This window comes from Oncorhynchus masou, chromosome 29 (genome assembly GCF_036934945.1).
Source record: "Oncorhynchus masou masou isolate Uvic2021 chromosome 29, UVic_Omas_1.1, whole genome shotgun sequence".
Classification (NCBI taxonomy): Eukaryota; Metazoa; Chordata; class Actinopteri; order Salmoniformes; family Salmonidae; genus Oncorhynchus; species Oncorhynchus masou.
The window spans coordinates 76,364,214-76,387,943 of record NC_088240.1 but is presented as its reverse complement, the minus strand read 5'-3'; the positions used below and the strand labels follow the sequence as shown (position 1 = coordinate 76,387,943).

The window sequence follows — 23,730 nt, the reverse complement described above, 5'->3', positions numbered from 1 at the left end:
GCATCTGTTCAATGATGTTTTAACAACAGCATTGAAAATTCTGTCAAAACAGTTGACGCTTTAGCAAAGTACAGAATCTAAATGTAGCAACACCCGAGTGGACACTGATTAATTAAGTGTTTGTCGCCCCCTGTAGGATAGGAGTAGCAGAGGCTACCATACTTCAAACTGCTTTACCCTGCCCTCTAGTGTTATCAGCTAGCATTTCCAGATAAATGCAGGCCAACTGAAATCAGTTGCGGACTGCTTTCACACAGGCAGCCCAAGTCTGAGATTGGTCAAAAGACCAGCGGAAAACAATAACATCAGATATTTTTCGGAGCTGATCGGAGTGGTCAAAAGACCAATTCGTTAAACAAAAAGATCAGAATTGGGCTGCCTGTGTAAACACAGCCCTTTAGGCACAGACCAAGGGTAAGCACACCTTCCCCAATAACTAAACCAATGGGAGTGAAAAATGCTGAACTGACTTTCGATCACAGCGTACACATAAATACACATTGAAGGGAAGAGTTAGAACATGGGTACCATAAAGAGGCAACATCTGTATTTGTAGTGTGGAGCATCAGGTGGTATATTTGGACACAGAACAGCCACATTCAACACAAAAGGGAACATTCAATGGCATTGGGAACTATCGTAGTGATATATGAGGAAACGCATTGGGAATGTTTACACAGTTCACCTGCACTGTACCATGACAAATTCAAAACTGATCATTGACAATCTTTCCCACAGTGAAATAGCACACTAATTAAAAATATCTTAAATGTTAAATGTTGTCCATTAAGTAATGGTTTTTAAAACAATGAAGATCATATTTAAAAAAAAACTTTGGCACTTATATACCAAGTCCTAGACTTTTCTAATGAGAATCATGAATGTTGAGTTGATGAAGGGATCCTTCCCAGTGGTTTCAGTCTGCCTTCTTGAAGAGTTGCCTGGCGACCACATCTCCAACTCTCATCTCCTAGAGGGCAAAAAAAGGACAGGTTGAGAAGAGGGTGGAGAAAGAGAAAAGAGGGAGGAGTTTGGGTGGGTGAGTGTGGGAGTGCGTGGGTGGGTGGGTGCGTGAGTGTGTGGGTGAGTGAGTGCGTCGGTGGGTGAGTGCGTGCGTGCGTGGGTCGGTGAGTGAGTGTGTGGGTGAGTGCGTGCGTGGGTGAGTGCGTGGGTGAGTGCGTGGGTGAGTGAGTGCGTGAGTGCGTGCGTGCGTGGGTGAGTGCGTGGGTGGGTGAGTGCGTGCGTGCGTGGGTGGGTGGGTGCGTGGGTGAGAAAAGATCATTAATGGACTCAGTCACAATAAAAACGCTGTGCTCTTTTCTCTCCGGACTCCGTAATCCTCTCTCTCCCTTCCTTATCTCCACCCCCCCACACATGTACTTCCCAGCTCTCAATCCCACTCCCCCCCCTCCCTCCCCCTTTTCTTGTGTTACTCACCAAATCCACCATTTACTGCATGATCCCCAGTGACATTTATTTCCAAACGTCTCTTTCGGAATTGAACAAAATATCAATGAGGTATTGTTTTCTATTAGAAGCTGTTTAATAAAACAATGCTGATTGTTTGTAATCGTAATCAGTATTTGCATGTAATCACAAGCAAAGAGTCTTCAGGGTGAAGGAATGGGCAGGAACAGGAAGAATAAGGAAAGGTTATTGTTTGTTACCATTTTAATGAGCTAAATACAGACTTCAATAAGACTCTTCATAGTGAAGGGATTGGGAGGAGAATCACAAGCTTCTGTTTAGGCCTGTGCTTCAGATGGACTTTAGCTGGGAAATCTGTTTTTAGAAGCATTTGGGAGCTGTTGAACAAAACAATGCTTGATTGTTTGAAATCGTAATCAGCATTTGCATGTAATCACAAGCACAAACAGATTTCCCAGCTAAAGTCCATCTCAAGCACAGGCATAAACAGAAGCTTGTGATTCTCCTCCCAATCCCTTCACTATGAAGAGTCTTGTTGAAGTCTGTATTTAGCTCATTAAAATGGTAACGAACAATTACCTTTCCTTATTCTTCCTGTTCATTCCTTCACCCTGAAGACTCTTAACAGTGTTTTCCTCCGTTTCTTTCTCCTCCTTCGGGCCCCACACATTTCTTTTCCATGTACAGGCAACAAATAAGGAGGTTTGAGGGCCATACACCCCCTATTTTCTTTTAGAAGGATCTCATTTGTTCTCACACAAACACACGCACGCATACAACGTAGGCAGCGAATAACTTCCATTACCAAATCTGATTTGCGTATCCCCCACTTTCAAAATGGTATATCAATCCCAGCATCTTCTTTCCTCCCAAATCTTTCCTACTTTCCTCCCTTGCTCTAGCCTTGTGTTCACCTCCATTCCAATTCCCTTCCAATCTTTATCCCCCTCTGTTAATCCATCCCTCCCTCCATTCTCACCAAGTGTAGCTTGTCTCCCTCCAGCCAGTGTGTCCATCCTCTTCCCTCCTTCTCTCCTCTCTGAACACACACCAGCTTATCACCCTCCCAGTCCACTGTGGTCTAAAAACAGGGTTACACACACACACACACACACACACACACACACACACACACACACACACACAGTGGTCTGCAAAATAACATAAAAGAACACACACAACCATTGCCTTGAACCACTCTCAGTTTGGCCCGGTCTGAAAACAAGCAACGGGGGTGATTGTGACAGGAAAACAACAGGTGGTACACTCTCATAGACGTGCCAAAATAGCCACACACACACAGCTGGCAAAACGTCTATTCACCCAAACAAAGCAAAGTAGTATGACAAGTACACGTATATGAAGCCAATTAGAGAGAATTTGTACAAATCTGAACAAGCCATGAAACAGACAAACATAAGGGAAAACATCACCAAATAAAATAAATACATTTAGCCACTGTCTTTACTAACAGCACATGATGAAGAACACAGAGACCACCCACCCAACCATACATGTAGAACTGTAAACACACACACCTGACAGACTCTTCCATCCACAGGTCCCAGGTCCTCCGTGAAGACCTGACCCAGTTTGAAATCCATATCAAAGTCCTTAAAGGTGGTGAGTGTGCGGATCTTCATACTGCCCGTGGCCGGGTCGTGGACTATCTGTTTAGTGGGCTTCAACATACACACTATCTTCCGCAGGGCAAAATTTATATCTGACGGAGAGAGAGAGGGAGAGAATGAATCAACCAAACATAAAACCTTGCCATTCTAGTAATGAGGTAGTGTATCTGAGGCAACATCTCTGACCTACAGCTGTGTCTGTAATTTTACATGTCCTGTTAATGTTTCCAGATATCACACACGCACAGAGGCACACACACAACCCTGTCTGTGTCCAGGGTCATTTACAGGCTAAGGCGCCATGATGATCCATCACTCGGCTCTGGGAATGGAAACGGCAAACCTTTCGATGAGTCACTACCCCTCAAATTAAATCTCAAAGCAAGTAGGCAAACAAAGGAAAAACATATTTTAAATTCAGTAAAATAGAATGAATGAATCGTGTTAAATTCAAATGAAAGGAGGCAAGTTGCAGAGGTACATTAAGCTCTTAACACGTGTCATTTTACACATTACAACTACAGAATTTGACACTTTTTAACAATGACGCATTTGTAGCTAATATATGTGGTAACAGACAAAGACATTACGATTCATATAATCTTACCCAAAGCTGCGAGGTAGTTCTCGAAGTTATCTTGAGACACCATGTGAAAGGTTCCTGTGTAATTTGGTTTAGACATCTTTTAGCCTTTAGTTTTGCAGAGGAACTCAACAAAGAAAACTGTAACCTACAGTGTTGCCTCTTCTCTACAGATATTATCCTTCTCTGTTCTTTTCACTGCTCCCACTACTCCCGTATTGTTCAATAATAATAATACGACCTGTGAGCTAACCCTCAATCTGCTAGTGTCAGTCAGAAGGTATGCGGTTTTACGCAAAACTGCAACGCGATAATGGAATGATTGAGCTGCTGGAATGTTTTCAACAGAGCGGCGGCAGTATCCACAACGACTGTCCTCTGCTCTATTCACTCCTTCAATTCCCGGGTATCGATTGTTGATGCTGACGTTGCCACGGCCCTTTTAGGTTCCCTATTCGCTCCCTCTCCCCTCCTTTCGGAAAGTGTAAACTCTTCCTTACGGAGCTTTATGCGAGCCGTTTTTATTCCACTAATCCTCTTCCTAAAGTGGGAGCTGGGTAGGTCTGTGCCCTTTACGCGTTAATTAAACGGCCTTCTCTCTATTCACAATTGCTTTATTTGCATGGGAAACATTGCCAAAACGTGAAAAACATTCAACAAAAGTGAAATAAGCTATCAGAAATTAACAGTAAACATTACACACACAAACGTTTTCAAAATTTCCCTCGCTCTCCTTCACTATCTATCACTGTTTGGAGAGCAGACTGTGTTCTGTACCACATGCGGAGAAGAGGGAGGCGGGGGAAAGTTCATTCATCTCGCTCAATGTTTTCCTCTCACTGGGGGCAGTCACTGCGGGTCGTCGGCGACTCTGGGGGAGCCCAGTGATGTTGCCAATGTTAGTCTATTAACATAATAGCTCATAGAGATATGTCTTATCTAAAACTTTCATTGGAATGGCGGTGTGTCCCCGATGTGCTAGATCCCGTGGTCATGGCATTTTATTATATTCATTGTAGAATATTCTAGAGGATTTGCACCCATGGATACAATACAATTGTGATGAAGAAAGAAATGAATGCATATTACTCTGAGCCTTTATTGTCAGCAAAAATGTCAATACATTACCATTTGCATGGGTGCAGAATGGTTCCATGGTTCACGGCCCAGGGCCCAAATCTATCAGTACTTTGCTTTATAATCTTAATTATATCACAGACAACTTTATCGATTGATATAAAAAAGACACTCAAATAAATCTTTTAAAATAAAAAGTTAATATCAAATTCAATATTAAATCATCAGGACACAGCTCTCTCATCCTCTATCGTTTTCTCACGGAGCCACTCTTCTTCTCCTCTGACTTCTGCTTCTTCACATCTTTCTTTCCTTTGGCTAGGTTTTCATACAATTCCTGTTCCTTGTTTCTAAAAGAGAGACAGTACAAGAGAGAGGACATAATGTTAGAAACCTGCAGCCTCAAATAGCTGAGAGATAAAAATGTAGGCCTCTTTGTGTGTAAGAAGAGGAGCACTCTTTAGATCTTCAGTTAGTAGTAGCCTACCAAACACTACCCAACACTACCCTGACCCTATCCTAACCCTACCAAATACTACCCTGACCCTACCAAACACTACCCTGACCATATCCTAACCCAACCCTGACCCCATCCTAACCCTACCAAATACTACCCTGACCCTATCCAAACCCTACCAAATACTACCCTGACCCTACCAAACACTACCCTGGCCCAATCCTAACCATACCAAATACTACCCTGACCCTACCAAACACTACCCTGACCATATCCTAACCCTACCAAATACTACCCTGACCCTACCAAACACTACCCTGACCCTATCCTAACCCTACCAAACACTACCCTGACCCTATCCTAACTCTACCAAATACTACCCTGACCCTACCAAACACTACCCTGACCTTATCCTAACCCTACCAAATACTACCCTGACCCTACCAAACACTACCCTGACCATATTCTAACACTACCCTGACCCTATCCTAACCCTACCAAATACTACCCTGACCCTACCAAACACTACCCTGACCCTATCCTAACCCTACCAAACACTACCCTGACCCTATCCTAACCCTACCAAACACTACCCTGACCCTATCCTAACCCTACCAAATACTACCCTGATCCTACCAAACACTACCCTGACCCTATCCTAACTCTACCAAACACTACCCTGACCCTATCCTAACCCTACCAAATACTACCCTGACCCTACCAAACACTACCCTGACCATATTCTAACCCTACCCTGACCCTATCCTAACCCTACCAAATACTACCCTGACCCTACCAAACACTACCCTGAACCTATCCTAACCCTACCAAACACTACCCTGACCCTATCCTAACCCTACCAAACACTACCCTGACCATATCCTAACCCTACAAAATACTACCCTGACCCTACAAAACACTACCCTGGCCCTATCCTAACCCTACCAAATACTACCCTGACCCTACCAAACACTACCCTGACCCTATCCTAATCCTACCAAACACTACCCTGACCCTACCAAATACTACCCTGACCCTACCAAACACTACCCTGACCATATCCTAACCCTACCAAACACTACCCTGACCCTAACAAACACTACCCTGACCCTATCCTAACCCTACCAAATACTACCCTGACCCTACCAAACACTACCCTGACCCTACCAAACACTACCCTGACCCTATCCTAACCCTACCAAATACTACCCTGACCCTACCAAACACTACCCTGACCATACCTAACCCTACCAAATACTACCCTGACCCTACCAAACACTACCCTGACCCTATCCTAACCCTACCAAACACTACCCTGACCCTATCCTAACCCTACCAAACACTACCCTGACCCTACCAAACACTACCCTGACCCTATCCTAACCCTACCAAATACTACCCTGACCCTATCCTAACCCTACCAAATACTACCCTGACCCTACCAAACACTACCCTGAACCTACCAAACACTACCCTGACCCTATCCTAACCCTACCAAATACTACCCTGACCCTACCAAACACTACCCTGACCATATCCTAACCCTACCAAATACTACCCTGACCCTACCAAACACTACCCTGGCCTTATCCTAACCCTACCAAATACTACCCTGACCCTACCAAACACTACCCTGACCCTATCCTAACCCTACCAAATACTACCCTGACCCTACCAAACACTACCCTGACCATATCCTAACCCTACCAAATACTACCCTGACCCTACCAAACACTACCCTGACCATATCCAAACCCTACCAAATACTACCCTGACCCTACCAAACACTACCCTGACCCTATCCTAACCCTACCAAATACTACCCTGACCCTACCAAACACTACCCTGGCCTTATCCTAACCCTACCAAATACTACCCTGACCCTACCAAACACTACCCTGACCATATCCAAACCCTACCAAATACTACCCTGACCCTACCAAACACTACCCTGACCCTATCCTAACCCTACCAAATACTACCCTGACCCTACCAAACACTACCCTGACCCTATCCTACCCTACCAAATACTACCCTGACCCTACCAAACACTACCCTGACCATATCCTAACCCTACCAAATACTACCCTGACAGTATCCTGACCCTACCAAACAGTACCTTGTCCGTACCAAACACTACCCTGACAGTACCCTGACCCTACCAAACAGTGCCCTGTCCGTACTAAACACTACCCTGATAGTACCCTAACCATACCAAACACTTTCTTGGCAGTACCCTGACCCTACCAAACAGTAACTTGACAGTACCCTGACCTTACCAAACACTACACTGACAGTACCCTGACCCTACCAAAAACTACCCTGACAGTACCCTGACCGTACCAAACACTTTCCTGGCAGTACCCTGACACTACAAAACACTACCCTGACTGTACCAAACACTTTCATGGCAGTACCCTGATCCTACCAAACACTACCCTGGCCCTACCAAACACTACCCTGACAGTACCAAACACTACCCTGACAGTACCCTGACCCTACCAAACACTACCTTGACAGTACAATGACCCTTCCAAACACTACCCCGACAGCACCCTGACTTTACCAAACACGACCCTGACAGTATCCTGACCATGCCCAACACTAATCTTACAGTACCCTGACCCTACCAGACAGTAACCTGACCTTACCAAACAGTACCCTGGCCGTACCAAACACTACCCTGACAGTACCAAACACTACCCTGACAGTACCCTGGACCTACCAAACACTACCCTGACAGTACCAAACACAACCCTGACAGTACCCTGACCGTACCAAACACTACCTGACAGTACCCTGACCATGCCCAACACTAATCTGACAGTACCCTGACCCTACTAAACAGTACCCTGACCCTACCAAACAGTACCCTGACAGTATACTGACCCTACCAAACAGTACCCCGACCCTACCAAACAGTACCTTGACATTTTAACAATACAAGGATAGTTCACAAACGTAATATTAAAAATAAAAAACAGGTATGGCCTAGCTTAGGAGACTCAGAAGTGGTGACAGTGACACGTTTCCCTTCATTCTGTACATAGCCGGCTCAGTGCTCTCCAGTGAACTCTGTATTGTGAGCCTACCCACACCACACTGGATTGTGAGCTTACTACACTGATCCCTATAGCCAGCTGTATAACTAGGGTGATCCCTATAGCCTGCTGTATAACCAGGGTGAACCGTGCTGTATAACCAGGGTGATCCCTAAAGCCAGCTGTATAACTAGGGTATTTCCTATAGCCAGCTGTATAACTAGGGTGATCCCTATAGCCTGCTGTATAACCAGGGTGGACCGTGCTGTATAACCAGGGTGATCCCTATAGGCAGCTGTATAACCAGGGTGAAATGTGCTGTATTACCAGGGTGATCCCTATAGGCAGCTGTATGACCAGGGTGAACTGTGCTGTATTACCAGGGTGATCCCTATAGCCAGCTGTATAACCAGGGTGAACTGTGCTGTATTACCAGGGTGATCCCTATAGCCAGCTGTATAACCAGGGTGAACTGTGCTGTATTACCAGGGTGATCCCTATAGCCAGCTGTATAACCAGGGTGAACTGTGCTGTATTACCAGGGTGATCCCTATAGCCAGCTGTATAACCATGGTGAACTGTGCTGTATAATCAGGGTGATCCCTATAGCCAGCTGTATTACCAGGGTGATCCCTATAGGCAGCTGTATAACCAGGGTGAACTGTGCTGTATTACCAGGGTGATCCCTATAGCCAGCTGTATAACCAGGGTGAACTGTGCTGTATTACCAGGGTGATCCCTATAGCCAGCTGTATAACCAGGGTGAACTGTGCTGTATTACCAGGGTGATCCCTATAGCCAGCTGTATAACCAGGGTGAACTGTGCTGTATAATCAGGGTGATCCCTATAGCCAGCTGTATTACCAGGGTGATCCCTATAGGCAGCTGTATAACCAGGGTGAACTGTGCTGTATTACCAGGGTGATCCCCATAGGCAGCTGTATTACCAGGGTGATCCCTATAGGCAGCTGTATAACCAGGGTGATCCCTATAGCCAGCTGTATTACCAGGGTGATCCCTATAGCCAGCTGTATAACCAGGGTGATCCCTATAGGCAGCTGTATAACCAGGGTGATCCCTATAGGCAGCTGTATTACCAGGGTGATCCCTATAGCCAGCTCTATTACCAGGGTGATCCCTATAGCCAGCTGTATTACCAGGGTGATCCCTATAGCCAGCTCTCTCTCTTCCGTCTCTCTCTCTGTCTTCCGTCTCTATCTTTCTCTTCCATCTCTATCTCTCTCTCTTCCATCATCTCTCTCTCTCTCTCTTCCGTCTCTCTCTCTGTCTTCCGTCTCTCTCCCATCTCTCTCTCTCTCTCTCTTCCGTCTCTCTCTCTCTCTCTTCCGTCTCTCTCTCTCTTCCATCTCTCTCTCTCTCTTTCTCTCTTCCGCCTCTCTCGCTCTCTTCCGTCTCTCTTTCTCTCTTCCGTCTCTCTCTCTCTCTTCCGTCTCTCTCGCTCTCTCTCTCTTTTCCGTCTCTCTCTCTCTCTCTGAGTGTGTGTGTCTCTCTCTCTGTGTAGCCTGCGTCAGAGAACTTTGACCCAATGTGGTTTTGAGGAGAGATGGGAATATGCACAGGACTCCAATGGCATGTGCACAGACACACACTGCACAAACTCACTTGGAGACCTTACGGCTGGCAGGCTGGTGTTTGAACTGCAAATTTCCATACTCTGTCTCAGCTCCCTAGAAAGGGGAGAAGAGGACAGCGAGTGTTAGACATGATGGGTGGTATAAGGTGAGGAGGACAGCGAGTGTTAGACATGATGGGTGGTATAAGGTGAGTCAATGTGCATAGTTAAGTCATAGTCTTATTAACAATTTCCCAGAACATTAGCAATTTCCGTAAACAATTTTGTCAATGTTCATATTTTACAAAGCAGTGTCTGATAAGATATCTGTCTGGAGAACAGAAGAACATGCACAACAACAGTGAAAAGTACATCTTGACACAGATCCCTCTGTGTCAGCTGATATCTGAGTCTCTCTTCCCCCCCCTCTCCCTCACCTTGTTGTAGGTCTTGGAGGCCTCTATGTACTCAGAGACGGCCAGGTAGATGAACTTGTACTGGGCTTCAGTCTGCACCATGCCTGACCGCTGGTCTCTCACCATCTGGATGCTCTTCTGGATGTCTATGTCACAGTCCAGACCTATGGACAACCAGGAAGTTAGAATCACAATCCACAACAAAAACATTGTCATTCTTCGGTGATGACAGGCATTACAAGGATCATGGGACAAAAGAGCCATAATAAGATACAATATAATATCATGAAGATCTGAAGAAATGCAGGAACCTTTGGTACTGAAAGAGACTCACCTTTCGTGTCGATGGTCTTGATGATCATGTCGATCACCACAATGGTGCCAGTTCGCCCTATTCCAGCACTGCACAGAAACACGACACAAACAGAGTGGTTGTAGGGACAACTGTCAGTACAGTACAATGTGACTGGACTCAATGCAATTCACTGAATTGAATTAACTGTATTGAAACAGAATTTCTAGAACAGTATTGATAATAAAATAAAGTAATTCTGTGATCGGAGGTGTAAAGTGATCATGGACAAATGGAGACGGATTTGTCATGTTGTCACACTAACAGATGTCTCAGCCAGGGGATGACCACATTACACACACGTGACTGTGACAGTTTGGTTATATTATAAAGACCAGTGGATTGGATAAGAACTTTGTCCCTATGGATGTCTTTCAGTGTAAAGAAGCTTTTGTCATTAAACTATACTGCAACAGCCGTGTAAACACTCTATACGCTATTATACTCTACTTACATAACAAATAGTTACGGGACCAACAACATACAAGAGTACAAGAACACTCTCTAGTCTTGATTTCACAAGGGGAAAATTCCTATAGGATAAACTGTGAGTTGATTTAAAATGCTGTGTACCGCAACTAATCTTAACAACTAATCTTAATCCTGGAAAAACAACATAATCTGAAATTATTATAATGTATTCTAGACAATGGAGAATGAATAGAACTGACACTTATCTTCCTGAATACAGCTGGAATATACCAAGTTTACAGCTGGAAGACAGCTGGAATATACCAAGTTTACAGCTGGAAGACAGCTGGAATATACCAAGTTTACAGCTGGAAGACAGCTTGAATATACCAAGTTTACAGCTGGAAGACAGCTTGAATATACCAAGCTTACAGCTGGAAGACAGCTTGAATATACCAAGAATACAGCTGGAAGACAGCTTGAATATACCAAGTTTACAGCTGGAAGACAGCTTGAATATACCAAGTTTACAGCTGGAAGACAGCTTGAATATACCAAGAATACAGCTGGAAGACAGCTTGAATATACCAAGTTTACAGCTGGAAGACAGCTTGAATATACCAAGTTTACAGCTGGATGACAGCTTGAATATACCAAGTTTACAGCTGGAAGACAGCTTGAATATACCAAGTTTACAGCTGGAAGACAGCTTGAATATACCAAGTTTACAGCTGGAAGACAGCTTGAATATACCAAGTTTACAGCTGGATGACAGCTTGAATATACCAAGTTTACAGCTGGAAGACAGCTTGAATATACCAAGTTTACAGCTGGAAGACAGCTTGAATATACCAAGAATACAGCTGGAAGACAGCTTGAATATACCAAGTTTACAGCTGGAAGACAGCTTGAATATACCAAGTTTACAGCTGGATGACAGCTTGAATATACCAAGTTTACAGCTGGAAGACAGCTTGAATATACCAAGTTTACAGCTGGAAGACAGCTTGAATATACCAAGTTTACAGCTGGAAGACAGCTTGAATATACCAAGTTTACAGCTGGATGACAGCTTGAATATACCAAGTTTACAGCTGGAAGACAGCTTGAATATACCAAGTTTACAGCTGGAAGACAGCTTGCATATACCAAGTTTACAGCTGGATGACAGCTTGAATATACCAAGTTTACAGCTGGAAGACAGCTTGAATATACCAAGTTTACAGCTGGAAGACAGCTTGAATATACCAAGTTTACAGCTGGATGACAGTTTGAATATACCAAGTTTACAGCTGGAAGACAGCTTGAATATACCAAGTTTACAGCTGGATGACAGCTTGAATATACCAAGTTTACAGCTGGATGACAGCTTGAATATACCAAGTTTACAGCTGGAAGACAGCTTGAATATACCAAGTTTACAGCTGGAAGACAGCTTGAATATACCAAGTTTACAGCTGGAAGACAGCTTGAATATACCAAGTTTACAGCTGGAAGACAGCTTGAATATACCAAGTTTACAGCTGGAAGACAGCTTGAATATACCTGCAGTGGATGATCATTGGCCCGGCGTTGGCGAACTCGGCCTGTTTTGTGTTGACCTGAGTGAGGAAGCTGAGCACCCCTCCTGGCTCCTCGGGAACTCCATGGTCGGGCCAGCTCAGGTACTGGTAGTGCCAGATAGTACGGACCGAGTCCGACTGGGACAGACGAGGAGGGGAGAGGAATGAGACAAAGAGGAGAGACATGAGTAATACTGTAAACTCAGCTATTCTGTGACTGCAGTAATTACAGAGGTGACAGTGATGATAATGGTAACAGTGACAACAGAGGTAACAGTGATGACAGTGATGCAGTGGTGACAATGGTAACAGTGAAGATAACAGTGGTGAGTGTGATGATAGCGATAACAGTGATGACATCATTAGAGATGACAGAGGTAAAAGTGTTAACAGTAATGACAATGATGGTAGTGTTGACAGTAAGGGCAGAGGTAACAGTGATGACAGAGGTAACAATGATGACAGTGGTAAGAGAGGTGATGATGGGTGGAGCCAGCAGGTGGTACCTACTTGATCCAGAGGGGAGATGTCCATAACCCTGATCTTGTAGTCAGTGGCATCTCTCTCAGAGACACAAGTGACCACATACGGCCCCACCTCTTTGGAGCCCTTCATTTCTGGCCAGTATGGCACGCATTTATTCTGCATAAACAAACATGGAGAAATGGTTTGAGGAAAATGAGATGGGCAGTTTATACTATGTTATAATATTAAAATCATACAATTGAAAAGAAAATGCTTTCAAATTCTCAGTAAAAGTTACGAACCCGTCCCTTCTCGACCTCCCTGGTTGTCATGACGATGACCCTTGTCCTCTCTTGCCACACCATTTGCCAGAAATCATTGACAGTTGTTGCAAGGCAGCCCTGACAGGCAATGTACACCTTCGGGTCACCAGACTCTTGTAACTTATTCTATAAAGAGATGGAGAAAGTTAGTAAAATATGTCAAATATTGTCAACATGGAGGCAAAGCCCATTGCAATCATAGTCTTTGATCATATTATCATATTGATTAATATTATCATATTAATTCAAACATATTCATGTTTAGACTTGTTATGGATTCATAACAGAGGTTTATCATTTGATGTTGAGAATACAAGGTGACATAACATGTACTTACTGTCACATAGTTGCCATTGATGTAATCTGAGCCAATGATATCGGGGTCTCCAGATGACAGAATGACCCTGGTCTCATCAACTGGGAGGAGAATAGGATGAGTGTAGAGATGGAAGGATGAGAGAGAGAGATGAGGGGATGTATCAGACAGAGAGAATATAAATGGAAGAGAAAATGTGAAGAAGATAAAAGATGAAAGATAAGAGGCTATATCCCTGCACTTTAGAAGTAGATGCTCTTACAGGGAAGGATGTTCTTATATCGGTTTTTGCTTTTGTTTTCTGGTCTCATCCCTTCTTCTCTGCTCTTCTTCACCTTTGTCTCCTGCTTTTGAAGGGTCTGAAAATAACAAGAAATAGAGAGAAGGAGAGAGAGAGAAAGACAGTCAGTGTAAGCTCAATACAATTTTAAAAACATCAACAAGCATTCATGGGCCTTTAAAGGGGTCACTTCTTGAAAATAAAAATACCCTCAAACAGCCATGTATTTTTGTACCTTTATTTAACTGGGCAAGTCAGTTAAGAACAAATTCTTATTTTCAATGACGGCCTAGGAACAGTAGGTTAACTGCCTTGTTCAGGAACAGAATGACAGATTTGTACCTTGTCATTTCGGGGATTTGATCTTGCAACCTTCAGGTTACTAGTCCAACACTCTAAGTACTAGGCTACCTGCCACCCCCATATTAACAAATGTTTCATTTGTTCCACAGTACTGCCACAGACTAAAGCAGGGGTTCCCAAACGTTTTCACTCTGGGCCCCCCTTCCAGCATTGGGGAACATCTCGGGTCCCACGTGCACACCGTGTCTATTTCTATGGGCACAAGCACTGTTCATGACACAAACTGTTCAAACCCCTCTTTGGACATTTCTGACAAGTTATAAATATCTCTCTAAGGTCTGCAATGACTGACACGACAAGAGGAACTGATGATGCACGACCCAATTTCGAAATTGCACCTTGTGCATTCTACTATTACAACTTTCAAGAGGAAGTTTAAAACAGGACTGAGTTCATTAAAAAATATGTATATATAATAATGGTTTTTTTGGGGGGGACACCCGTGCCCCCCATTTCGACCCCACAGTATGGGAACCTTTTGACTAGAGGAAAGAGTTTTCCCCCATTGAGCTCTTGAATCTTCAGGGAATAAAGTCGGTAGAGGTGGAGTACCAGAGGGTGTTTTTATTTATTTTTTATTTAACCTTTATTTAACCAGGTAGGATAGTTGAGAACACATTCTCATTTACAACTGCGACCTGGCCAAGATAACGCAAAGCAGAGCAACAAAAAACAACACAGAGTTAAAAATAGGATAAACAAAAGTACAGTCAATCACACAATAGAAAAATCTATATACCGTGTGTACAAAGGAGGTAAGGAAATAAATAGGCCATAGTGGCAAAGTAATTACAATTTAGCAAATTAACACTGAAGTGATAGATGTGCAGATGATGATGTGCAAGTAGAAATACTGGTGTGCAAAAGAGCAAAAAAGTAAATAAAAACAATATGGGGATGAGGTAGGAAGTTGGGTGGGCTATTTACAGATGGGCTATGTACAGCTGCAGCAATTGTTAAGCTGCTCAGATAGCTGATGCTTAAAGTCAGTGAGGGAGATATAAGTCTCCAACTCCAGCGATTTTTGTAATTTGTTCCAGCCATTAGCAGCAGAGAACTGGAAGGAAAGGTGGCCAAAGTGGGTGTTGGCTTTGGGGATGTACAGTGAGATATACCTGCTGGAGCGCGTGCTACGGGTGGGTGTTGTTATGGTGACCAGTGAGCTGAGATAAGGCGGAGCTTTACCTAGCAAAGACTTATAGATGACCTGGAGCCAGTGGGTCTGGCGACAAATATGTAGCGAGGGCCAGCAGACGAGAGCATACAGGTTGCAGTGGTGGGAGATATATGGGGCTTTGGTGACAAAACGGATGGCACTGTGATAGACTGCATCCAGTTTGCTGAGTAGAGTGTTAGTGGCAATTTTGTAAATGACATCGCCAAAGTCGAGGATTGGTAGGATGGTCAGTTTTACGAGGGTATGTTTGGCAGCATGAGTGAAGGAGGCTTTGTTGCGAAATAGGAAGTCAATTCTAGATTTAATTTTGGATTGGAGATGCTTAATAAGAGTCTGAAAGGAGAGTTTACAGTCTAGCCAGACACCTAGGTATTTGTAGTTGTCCACATATTCTAAGTCAGAACCGTCATGTGTAGTGATGCTAGTCGGGCGGGCAGGTGTTGGCAGCGATCAGTTGAAGAGCATGCATTTAGTTTTACTTGCATTTAAGAGCAGTTGGAGGCCACGGAAGGAGTGTTGTATGGCATTGAAGCTCGTTTGGAGGTTTGTTAACACAGTGTCCAAAGAAGGGCCAGATGTATACAGAATGGTGTTGTCTGCGTAGAGGTGGATCAGAGACTCACCAGCAGCAAGAGCAACATCATTGATATATACAGAGAAAAGAGTCAGCTCAGAATTGAACCATGTGGCACCCCCATAGAGACAGAGGTCCGGACTACAGGCCCTCCGATTTGACACACTAAACTCAATCTGAGAAGTAGTTGGTGAACCAGGCGAGGCAGTCATTTGAGTAACCATGGCCATTGAGTCTGCCTTTAAGAATACGGTGATTGACAGAGTCAAAAGCCTTGGCCAGGTCGATGAAGACGGCTGCACAGTATTGTCTTTTATCGATGGCGGTTATGATATCGTTTAGTACCTTGAGCGTGGCTGAGGTGCACCCGTGACCAGCTCGGAAACCGGATTGCACAGCGGAGATGGTACGGTGGGATTCGAAATGGTCAGTGATCTGTTTGTTAACTTGGCTTTTGAAGACTTTTGAAAGGCAGGGCAGGATGGGTATAGGTCTGTAACAGTTTGGGTCTAGAGTGTCTCCCCCTTTGAAGAGGAGGATGACCGCGGCAGCTTTCCAGTCTTTAGGAATCTCGGACGAGTCTCTAATGTGGCTGAAATAATTACATATAGGTAATAAATAGGCCATAGAGGCAAAAAATAATTACAATTTAGCATTAACACTGGAGTGATATATGTGCAGATGATGATGTGGAAGTAGAGATACTGGGGTGCAGAAGAGCAAGAGGGTAAATAATAATATGGGGATGAGGTAGTCGGGTGTGCTATTTACAGATTGGCTGTGTACAGGTACAGTGATCGGTAAGCTGCTTTGACAGCTGAGGCTTAAAGTTAGAGAGGGAGATATAAGACTCCAGCTTCAGAGATTTTTGCAATTCGTTCCAGTCATTGCCAGCAGAGAACTGGAAGGAAAGGCAGCGAAAGGAAGAGTATGTGGGGACAAGGCTATACAGTTTAGTTGATAAACCCTATCTTAATTTGGGTGACTTCAGTTGTTTTTACCTTGAGCCATTTCAGGTAATCAAAGTGAGAGTGATGACTACATGATGGGAGCTTGGGTGTGATCCTGACTACATGATGGGAGTTTGAGAGTAATCTTGACTACATGATGGGAGTTTGAGAGTAATCTTGACTACATGATGGGAGTTTGAGAGTAATCCTGACTACATGATGGGAGCTTGGGTGTGATTCTGACTACAGGATAGGAGCTTGAAAGTGATCCTGACTGCAGGATAGGAGCTTGAAAGTGATCCTGACTACAGGATAGGAGCTTGGGTGTGATCCTGACTACAGGATAGGAGCTTGGGTGTGATCCTGACTGCAGGATAGGACCTTGGGTGTGATCCTGACTACAGGATAGGAGCTTGGGTGTGATCCTGACTGCAGGATAGGAGCTTGAAAGTGATCCTGACTGCAGGATAGGAGCTTGAAAGTGATCCTGACTACAGGATAGGAGCTTGGGTGTGATCCTGACTGCAGGATAGGACCTTGGGTGTGATCCTGACTACAGGATAGGAGCTTGGGTGTGATCCTGACTACAGGATAGGAGCTTGGGTGTGATCCTGACTGCAGGATAGGAGCTTGGGTGTGATCCTGACTACAGGATAGGAGCTTGGGTGTGATCCTGACTACAGGATAGGAGCTTGGGTGTGATCCTGACTACAGGATAGGAGCTTGGGTGTGATCCTGACTACAGGATAGGAGCTTGGGTGTGATCCTGACTACAGGATGGGAGCTTGGGTGTGATCCTGACTACAGGATAGGAGCTTGGGTGTGATCCTGACTACAGGATAGGAGCTTGAAAGTGATCCTGACTGCAGGATAGGAGCTTGAAAGTGATCCTGACTACAGGATAGGAGCTTGGGTGTGATCCTGACTACAGGATAGGAGCTTGGGTGTGATCCTGACTACAGGATAGGAGCTTGGGTGTGATCCTGACTGCAGGATAGGAGCTTGGGTGTGATCCTGACTACAGGATAGGAGCTTGGGTGTGATCCTGACTACAGGATAGGAGCTTGGGTGTGATCCTGACTACAGGATAGGAGCTTGGGTGTGATCCTGACTACAGGATAGGAGCTTGGGTGTGATCCTGACTACAGGATGGGAGCTTGGGTGTGATCCTGACTACAGGATAGGAGCTTGGGTGTGATCCTGACTACAGGATAGGAGCTTGAAAGTGATCCTGACTGCAGGATAGGAGCTTGAAAGTGATCCTGACTACAGGATAGGAGCTTGGGTGTGATCCTGACTACAGGATAGGAGCTTGGGTGTGATCCTGACTACAGGATAGGAGCTTGGGTGTGATCCTGACTGCAGGATAGGAGCTTGGGTGTGATCCTGACTACAGGATAGGAGCTTGGGTGTGATCCTGACTACAGGATAGGAGCTTGGGTGTGATCCTGACTACAGGATAGGAGCTTGGGTGTGATCCTGACTACAGGATAGGAGCTTGGGTGTGATCCTGACTACAGGATGGGAGCTTGGGTGTGATCCTGACTACAGGATAGGAGCTTGGGTGTGATCCTGACTACAGGATAGGACCTTGGGTGTGATCCTGACTACAGGATAGGAGCTTGGGTGTGATCCTGACTACAGGATGGGAGCTTGGGTGTGATCCTGACTACAGGATAGGAGCTTGGGTGTGATCCTGACTACAGGATGGGAGCTTGGGTGTGATCCTGACTACAGGATAGGAGCTTGGGTGTGATCCTGACTACAGGATAGGAGCTTGGGTGTGATCCTGACTACATGATGGGAGCTTGGGTGTGATCCTGACTACAGGATAGGAGCTTGGGTGTGATCCTGACTACAGGATAGGAGCTTGGGTGTGATCCTGACTACAGGATAGGAGCTTGGGTGTGATCCTGACTACAGGATAGGAGCTTGGGTGTGATCCTGACTACATGATGGGAGCTTGGGTGTGATCCTGACTACAGGATAGGAGCTTGGGTGTGATCCTGACTACAGGATAGGAGCTTGGGTGTGATCCTGACTACAGGATAGGAGCTTGGGTGTGATCCTGACTACAGGATAGGAGCTTGGGTGTGATCCTGACTACAGGATAGGAGCTTGGGTGTGATCCTGACTACAGGATAGGAGCTTGGGTGTGATCCTGACTATAGGATAGGACCTTGGGTGTGATCCTGACTACAGGATAGGAGCTTGGGTGTGATCCTGACTACAGGATAGGAGCTTGGGTGTGATCCTGACTACAGGATAGGAGCTTGGGTGTGATCCTGACTACATGATGGGAGCTTGGGTGTGATCCTGACTACAGGATAGGAGCTTGGGTGTGATCCTGACTACAGGATAGGAGCTTGGGTGTGATCCTGACTACAGGATAGGAGCTTGGGTGTGATCCTGACTGCAGGATAGGAGCTTGGGTGTGATCCTGACTACAGGATAGGAGCTTGGGTGTGATCCTGACTACAGGATAGGAGCTTGGGTGTGATCCTGACTACAGGATAGGAGCTTGGGTGTGATCCTGACTGCAGGATAGGACCTTGGGTGTGATCCTGACTACAGGATAGGAGCTTGGGTGTGATCCTGACTGCAGGATAGGACCTTGGGTGTGATCCTGACTACAGGATAGGAGCTTGGGTGTGATCCTGACTACAGGATAGGAGCTTGGGTGTGATCCTGACTACAGGATAGGAGCTTGGGTGTGATCCTGACTACAGGATAGGAGCTTGGGTGTGATCCTGACTACAGGATAGGAGCTTGGGTGTGATCCTGACTACAGGATAGGAGCTTGGGTGTGATCCTGACTACAGGATAGGAGCTTGGGTGTGATCCTGACTACAGGATAGGAGCTTGGGTGTGATCCTGACTACAGGATAGGACCTTGGGTGTGATCCTGACTACAGGATAGGAGCTTGGGTGTGATCCTGACTACATGATGGGAGCTTGGGTGTGATCCTGACTACAGGATAGGAGCTTGGGTGTGATCCTGACTACAGGATAGGAGCTTGGGTGTGATCCTGACTACATGATGGGAGCTTGGGTGTGATCCTGACTGCAGGATAGGAGCTTGGGTGTGATCCTGACTACAGGATAGGAGCTTGGGTGTGATCCTGACTGCAGGATAGGAGCTTGGGTGTGATCCTGACTACAGGATAGGAGCTTGGGTGTGATCCTGACTACAGGATAGGAGCTTGGGTGTGATCCTGACTACAGGATAGGAGCTTGGGTGTGATCCTGACTACAGGATAGGAGCTTGGGTGTGATCCTGACTACAGGATAGGACCTTGGGTGTGATCCTGACTACAGGATAGGAGCTTGGGTGTGATCCTGACTACAGGATAGGAGCTTGGGTGTGATCCTGACTACAGGATAGGACCTTGGGTGTGATCCTGACTACAGGATAGGAGCTTGGGTGTGATCCTGACTACATGATGGGAGCTTGGGTGTGATCCTGACTGCAGGATAGGAGCTTGGGTGTGATCCTGACTACAGGATAGGAGCTTGGGTGTGATCCTGACTACAGGATAGGAGCTTGGGTGTGATCCTGACTACAGGATAGGACCTTGGGTGTGATCCTGACTACAGGATAGGAGCTTGGGTGTGATCCTGACTACATGATGGGAGCTTGGGTGTGATCCTGACTACAGGATAGGAGCTTGGGTGTGATCCTGACTACAGGATAGGAGCTTGGGTGTGATCCTGACTACAGGATAGGAGCTTGGGTGTGATCCTGACTGCAGGATAGGAGCTTGGGTGTGATCCTGACTACAGGATAGGACCTTGGGTGTGATCCTGACTACAGGATAGGAGCTTGGGTGTGATCCTGACTACAGGATAGGACCTTGGGTGTGATCCTGACTGCAGGATAGGAGCTTGGGTGTGATCCTGACTGCAGGATAGGAGCTTGGGTGTGATCCTGACTACAGGATAGGAGCTTGGGTGTGATCCTGACTACAGGATAGGACCTTGGGTGTGATCCTGACTACAGGATAGGAGCTTGAAGTAATCCTGACTATCTGATTATGAGAGGTTTAATTCTTGATGCCCTAGGGATAACTACTATACCAAGAGGTACTAGTACCAAGAAATCTTGATTTTCTTAGCCAGAAATTATACTTTTTAGTTAACGTTGGAGAGAGCTTTTAAGTGTATACCCTCACCAGATAGGTCACTATCTAACTCACATCCAAGTTAGCCCACAGTATCTTTGACGGTAACCACTGTATCTATAGTATGGTTGAATGGCGCGAACCCGTATACCGAGATTTACAGTGATTTAACGCCCAAAACCACTCCCCTTTCCTGGAATAAATACAGTACATTCGGAAAGTATTCAGACCCCTTGACTTTTTCCACATTTTGTTATGTTACAGCCTTATTCTGAAATTGATTAAATAAATAGAAAATACTCATCAATCTACACACAATACTCCATAAAGACAAAGTGAAAACAGTTTATTTTTTATTTTAGCAGATTTATCACAAATAATAAACAGAAATACCATATTTACATATGTATTCAGATCCTTTGCTATGAGACGCAAAAATTGAGCTCAGGTGCATCCTGTTTCCAATGATCACTCTTGAGATGTTTCTACAACTTGATTGGAGTCCAACTGCGGTAAATTCAATTGATTGGACATGATTTGGAAAGGCTCACACCTGCCTATATAAAGTCCCAACGTTGACATGTCAGAGCAAAAACCAAGCCATGAGGTCGAAGGAATTGTCCACAGAGCTCCGAGACAGGATTTGTGTCGAGGCACAGATCAGGGGAAGGGTACCAAAACATTTCTGCAGCATTGAAAGTCCCGAAGAACAGAGTGCCCTCTATCATTCTTAAATAGAAGTAGTTTGAATCACCAAGATTCTTCCTAGAGCTGGCTGCCCGGCAAAACTGAGCAATTGGGGGTGAAGGGCCTTGGTCAGGGAGGTTACCAAGAACCCGATGATCACTCTGACAGAGATCCAGAGTTCCTCTGTGGAGATGGGAGAACCTTCCAGAAGGACAACCATCTCTGCAGCACTCCACCAATCAGGCTTTCATGGTAGAGTGGCCAGACGAAAGCCAGTCCTCAGTAAAAGGCAAATGATAGCCCGCTTGGAGTTTGCCAAAAGGCACCTAAAGACTCTCAGACCATGAGAAACAAGATTTTCTGGTCTGATGAAACCAAGATTGAACTTTAGGCCTGAATGCCAAGCGTCACGTCTGGAGGAAACCTAGCACCATCCCTACGGTGAAGCATAGTGGTGGCAGCATCATGCAGTGGGAATGTTTTTCAGCGGCAGGGACTGGGAGAGTAGTCAGGATTGAGGGAAAAATCCACGGAGCAAAGTACAGAGAAATTCTTGATGAAAACCTGCTCCAGAGTACTCAGGACCTCAGACTGGGGTGAAGGTTCACCTTCCAACAGCACAATGACCCTAAGCACACAGCCAAGACAACGCATGAGTGGCTTCAAGTCTCTGAATGGCCTTGAGTGACCCAGCCAGAGCCTGGACTTGAACCCAATCAAACATCTCTAGTGAGACAAGAAAATAGCTGTGCTTGAGAGGATCTGCAGAGAAGAATGGGAGAAACTCCCCAAATACAGGTGTGCCAATCTTGTAGCGTCATGCAAGAAGACTCGAGGCTGTAATTGCTGCCAAAGTTACTTCAACAAAGGGTCTGAATACTTATGTAAATGTGGTATAATTATATATTTTTTAATACATATATATAGTGGCGCCGACAGAGATGGCCGCCTCGCTTCGCGTTCCTAGGAAACTGGGACATGTTTCGTATTGCGTCACATAACAACATTGACGAATACGCTGATTCGGTGTGCGAGTTCATTAGAATGTGCGTTGAAGATGTTGTTCCCATAGCAACGATTAAAACATTCCCTAACCAGAAACCGTGGATTGATGGCAGCATTCGCGTGAAACTGAAAGCACGGACCACTGCTTTCAATCAGGGCAAGGTGTCTGGTAACATGACTGAATACAAACAGTGCAGCTATACCCTCCGTAAGGCTATCAAACAAGCTAAGCGTCAGTACAGAGACAAAGTAGAATCTCAATTCAACGGCTCAGACACAAGAGGCATGTGGCAGGGTCTACAGTCAATCACGGACTACAGGAAGAAATCCAGCCCAGTCACGGACCAGGATGTCTTGCTCCCAGGCAGACTAAATAACTTTTTTGCCCGCTTTGAGGACAATACAGTGCCACTGACACGGCCTGCAACGGAAACATGCGGTCTCTCCTTCACTGCAGCCGAGGTGAGTAAAACATTTAAACGTGTTAACCCTCGCAAGGCTGCAGGCCCAGACGGCATCCCCAGCCGCGCCCTCAGAGCATGCGCAGACCAGCTGGCTGGTGTGTTTACGGACATATTCAATCAATCCCTATACCAGTCTGCTGTTCCCACATGCTTCAAGAGGGCCACCATTGTTCCTGTTCCCAAGAAAGCTAAGGTAACTGAGCTAAACGACTACAGCCCCGTAGCACTCACTTCCATCATCATGAAGTGCTTTGAGAGACTAGTCAAGGACCATATCACCTCCACCCTACCTGACACCCTAGACCCACTCCAATTTGCTTACCGCTCAAATAGGTCCACAGACGATGCAATCTCAACCACACTGCACACTGCCCTAACCCATCTGGACAAGAGGAATACCCATGTGAGAATGCTGTTCATCGACTACAGCTCGGCATTCAACACCAAAGTACCCTCCAAGCTCGTCATCAAGCT

At 45.4% G+C, this 23,730-nt stretch overlaps 2 protein-coding genes across 9 annotated transcripts in view; both read right to left on the bottom strand.

Moving 5' to 3' along the window:
• Positions 1 to 518: 518 nt before the first annotated feature.
• LOC135520581 (retinol-binding protein 1-like) lies at positions 519 to 4,635 on the bottom strand. Its single transcript, XM_064946238.1, has 4 exons — positions 3,667 to 4,635; positions 2,967 to 3,151; positions 2,408 to 2,509; positions 519 to 970 (listed from the first exon to the last, which is right to left on the bottom strand). The coding sequence occupies exons 1-4, from the start codon at positions 3,740 to 3,742 to the stop codon at positions 917 to 919; spliced, it is 417 nt and encodes a 138-aa protein (XP_064802310.1). The 5' UTR covers positions 3,743 to 4,635; the 3' UTR covers positions 519 to 916.
• An 86-nt stretch (positions 4,636 to 4,721) lies between these two features.
• The window catches only part of LOC135520577 (tyrosine-protein phosphatase non-receptor type 6-like), a 50,916-nt gene continuing 31,907 nt past the window's right edge, over positions 4,722 to 23,730 (bottom strand). For all 8 annotated transcript variants that reach the window (XM_064946230.1, XM_064946234.1, XM_064946232.1 and 5 more), the window contains 9 exons: positions 13,898 to 13,994; positions 13,657 to 13,736; positions 13,299 to 13,445; positions 13,042 to 13,173; positions 12,515 to 12,669; positions 10,541 to 10,608; positions 10,228 to 10,370; positions 9,841 to 9,905; positions 4,722 to 5,069 (listed from right to left, as the gene is read on the bottom strand). In XM_064946230.1, the coding sequence (XP_064802302.1) occupies positions 4,967 to 5,069; positions 9,841 to 9,905; positions 10,228 to 10,370; positions 10,541 to 10,608; positions 12,515 to 12,669; positions 13,042 to 13,173; positions 13,299 to 13,445; positions 13,657 to 13,736; positions 13,898 to 13,994 (990 nt within the window). In that variant the 3' untranslated portion in view covers positions 4,722 to 4,966. The remainder of the gene's footprint in view (positions 5,070 to 9,840; positions 9,906 to 10,227; positions 10,371 to 10,540; positions 10,609 to 12,514; positions 12,670 to 13,041; positions 13,174 to 13,298; positions 13,446 to 13,656; positions 13,737 to 13,897; positions 13,995 to 23,730) is intronic.

Excerpts from the sequence above, each read along its gene's own strand:
- LOC135520581 (XM_064946238.1), bottom strand. The coding sequence starts at position 3,742 with ATGTCTAAACCAAATTACACAGGAACCTTTCACATGGTGTCTCAAGAT. Across the intron at positions 3,152-3,666 it reads GAACTACCTCGCAGCTTTGG|ATATAAATTTTGCCCTGCGG; the intron begins GTAAGATTATAT and ends TCTCTCCGTCAG. Across the intron at positions 2,510-2,966 it reads TGGATGGAAGAGTCTGTCAG|ACCACAGTGGACTGGGAGGG; the intron begins GTGTGTGTGTTT and ends CCCTGTTTTTAG.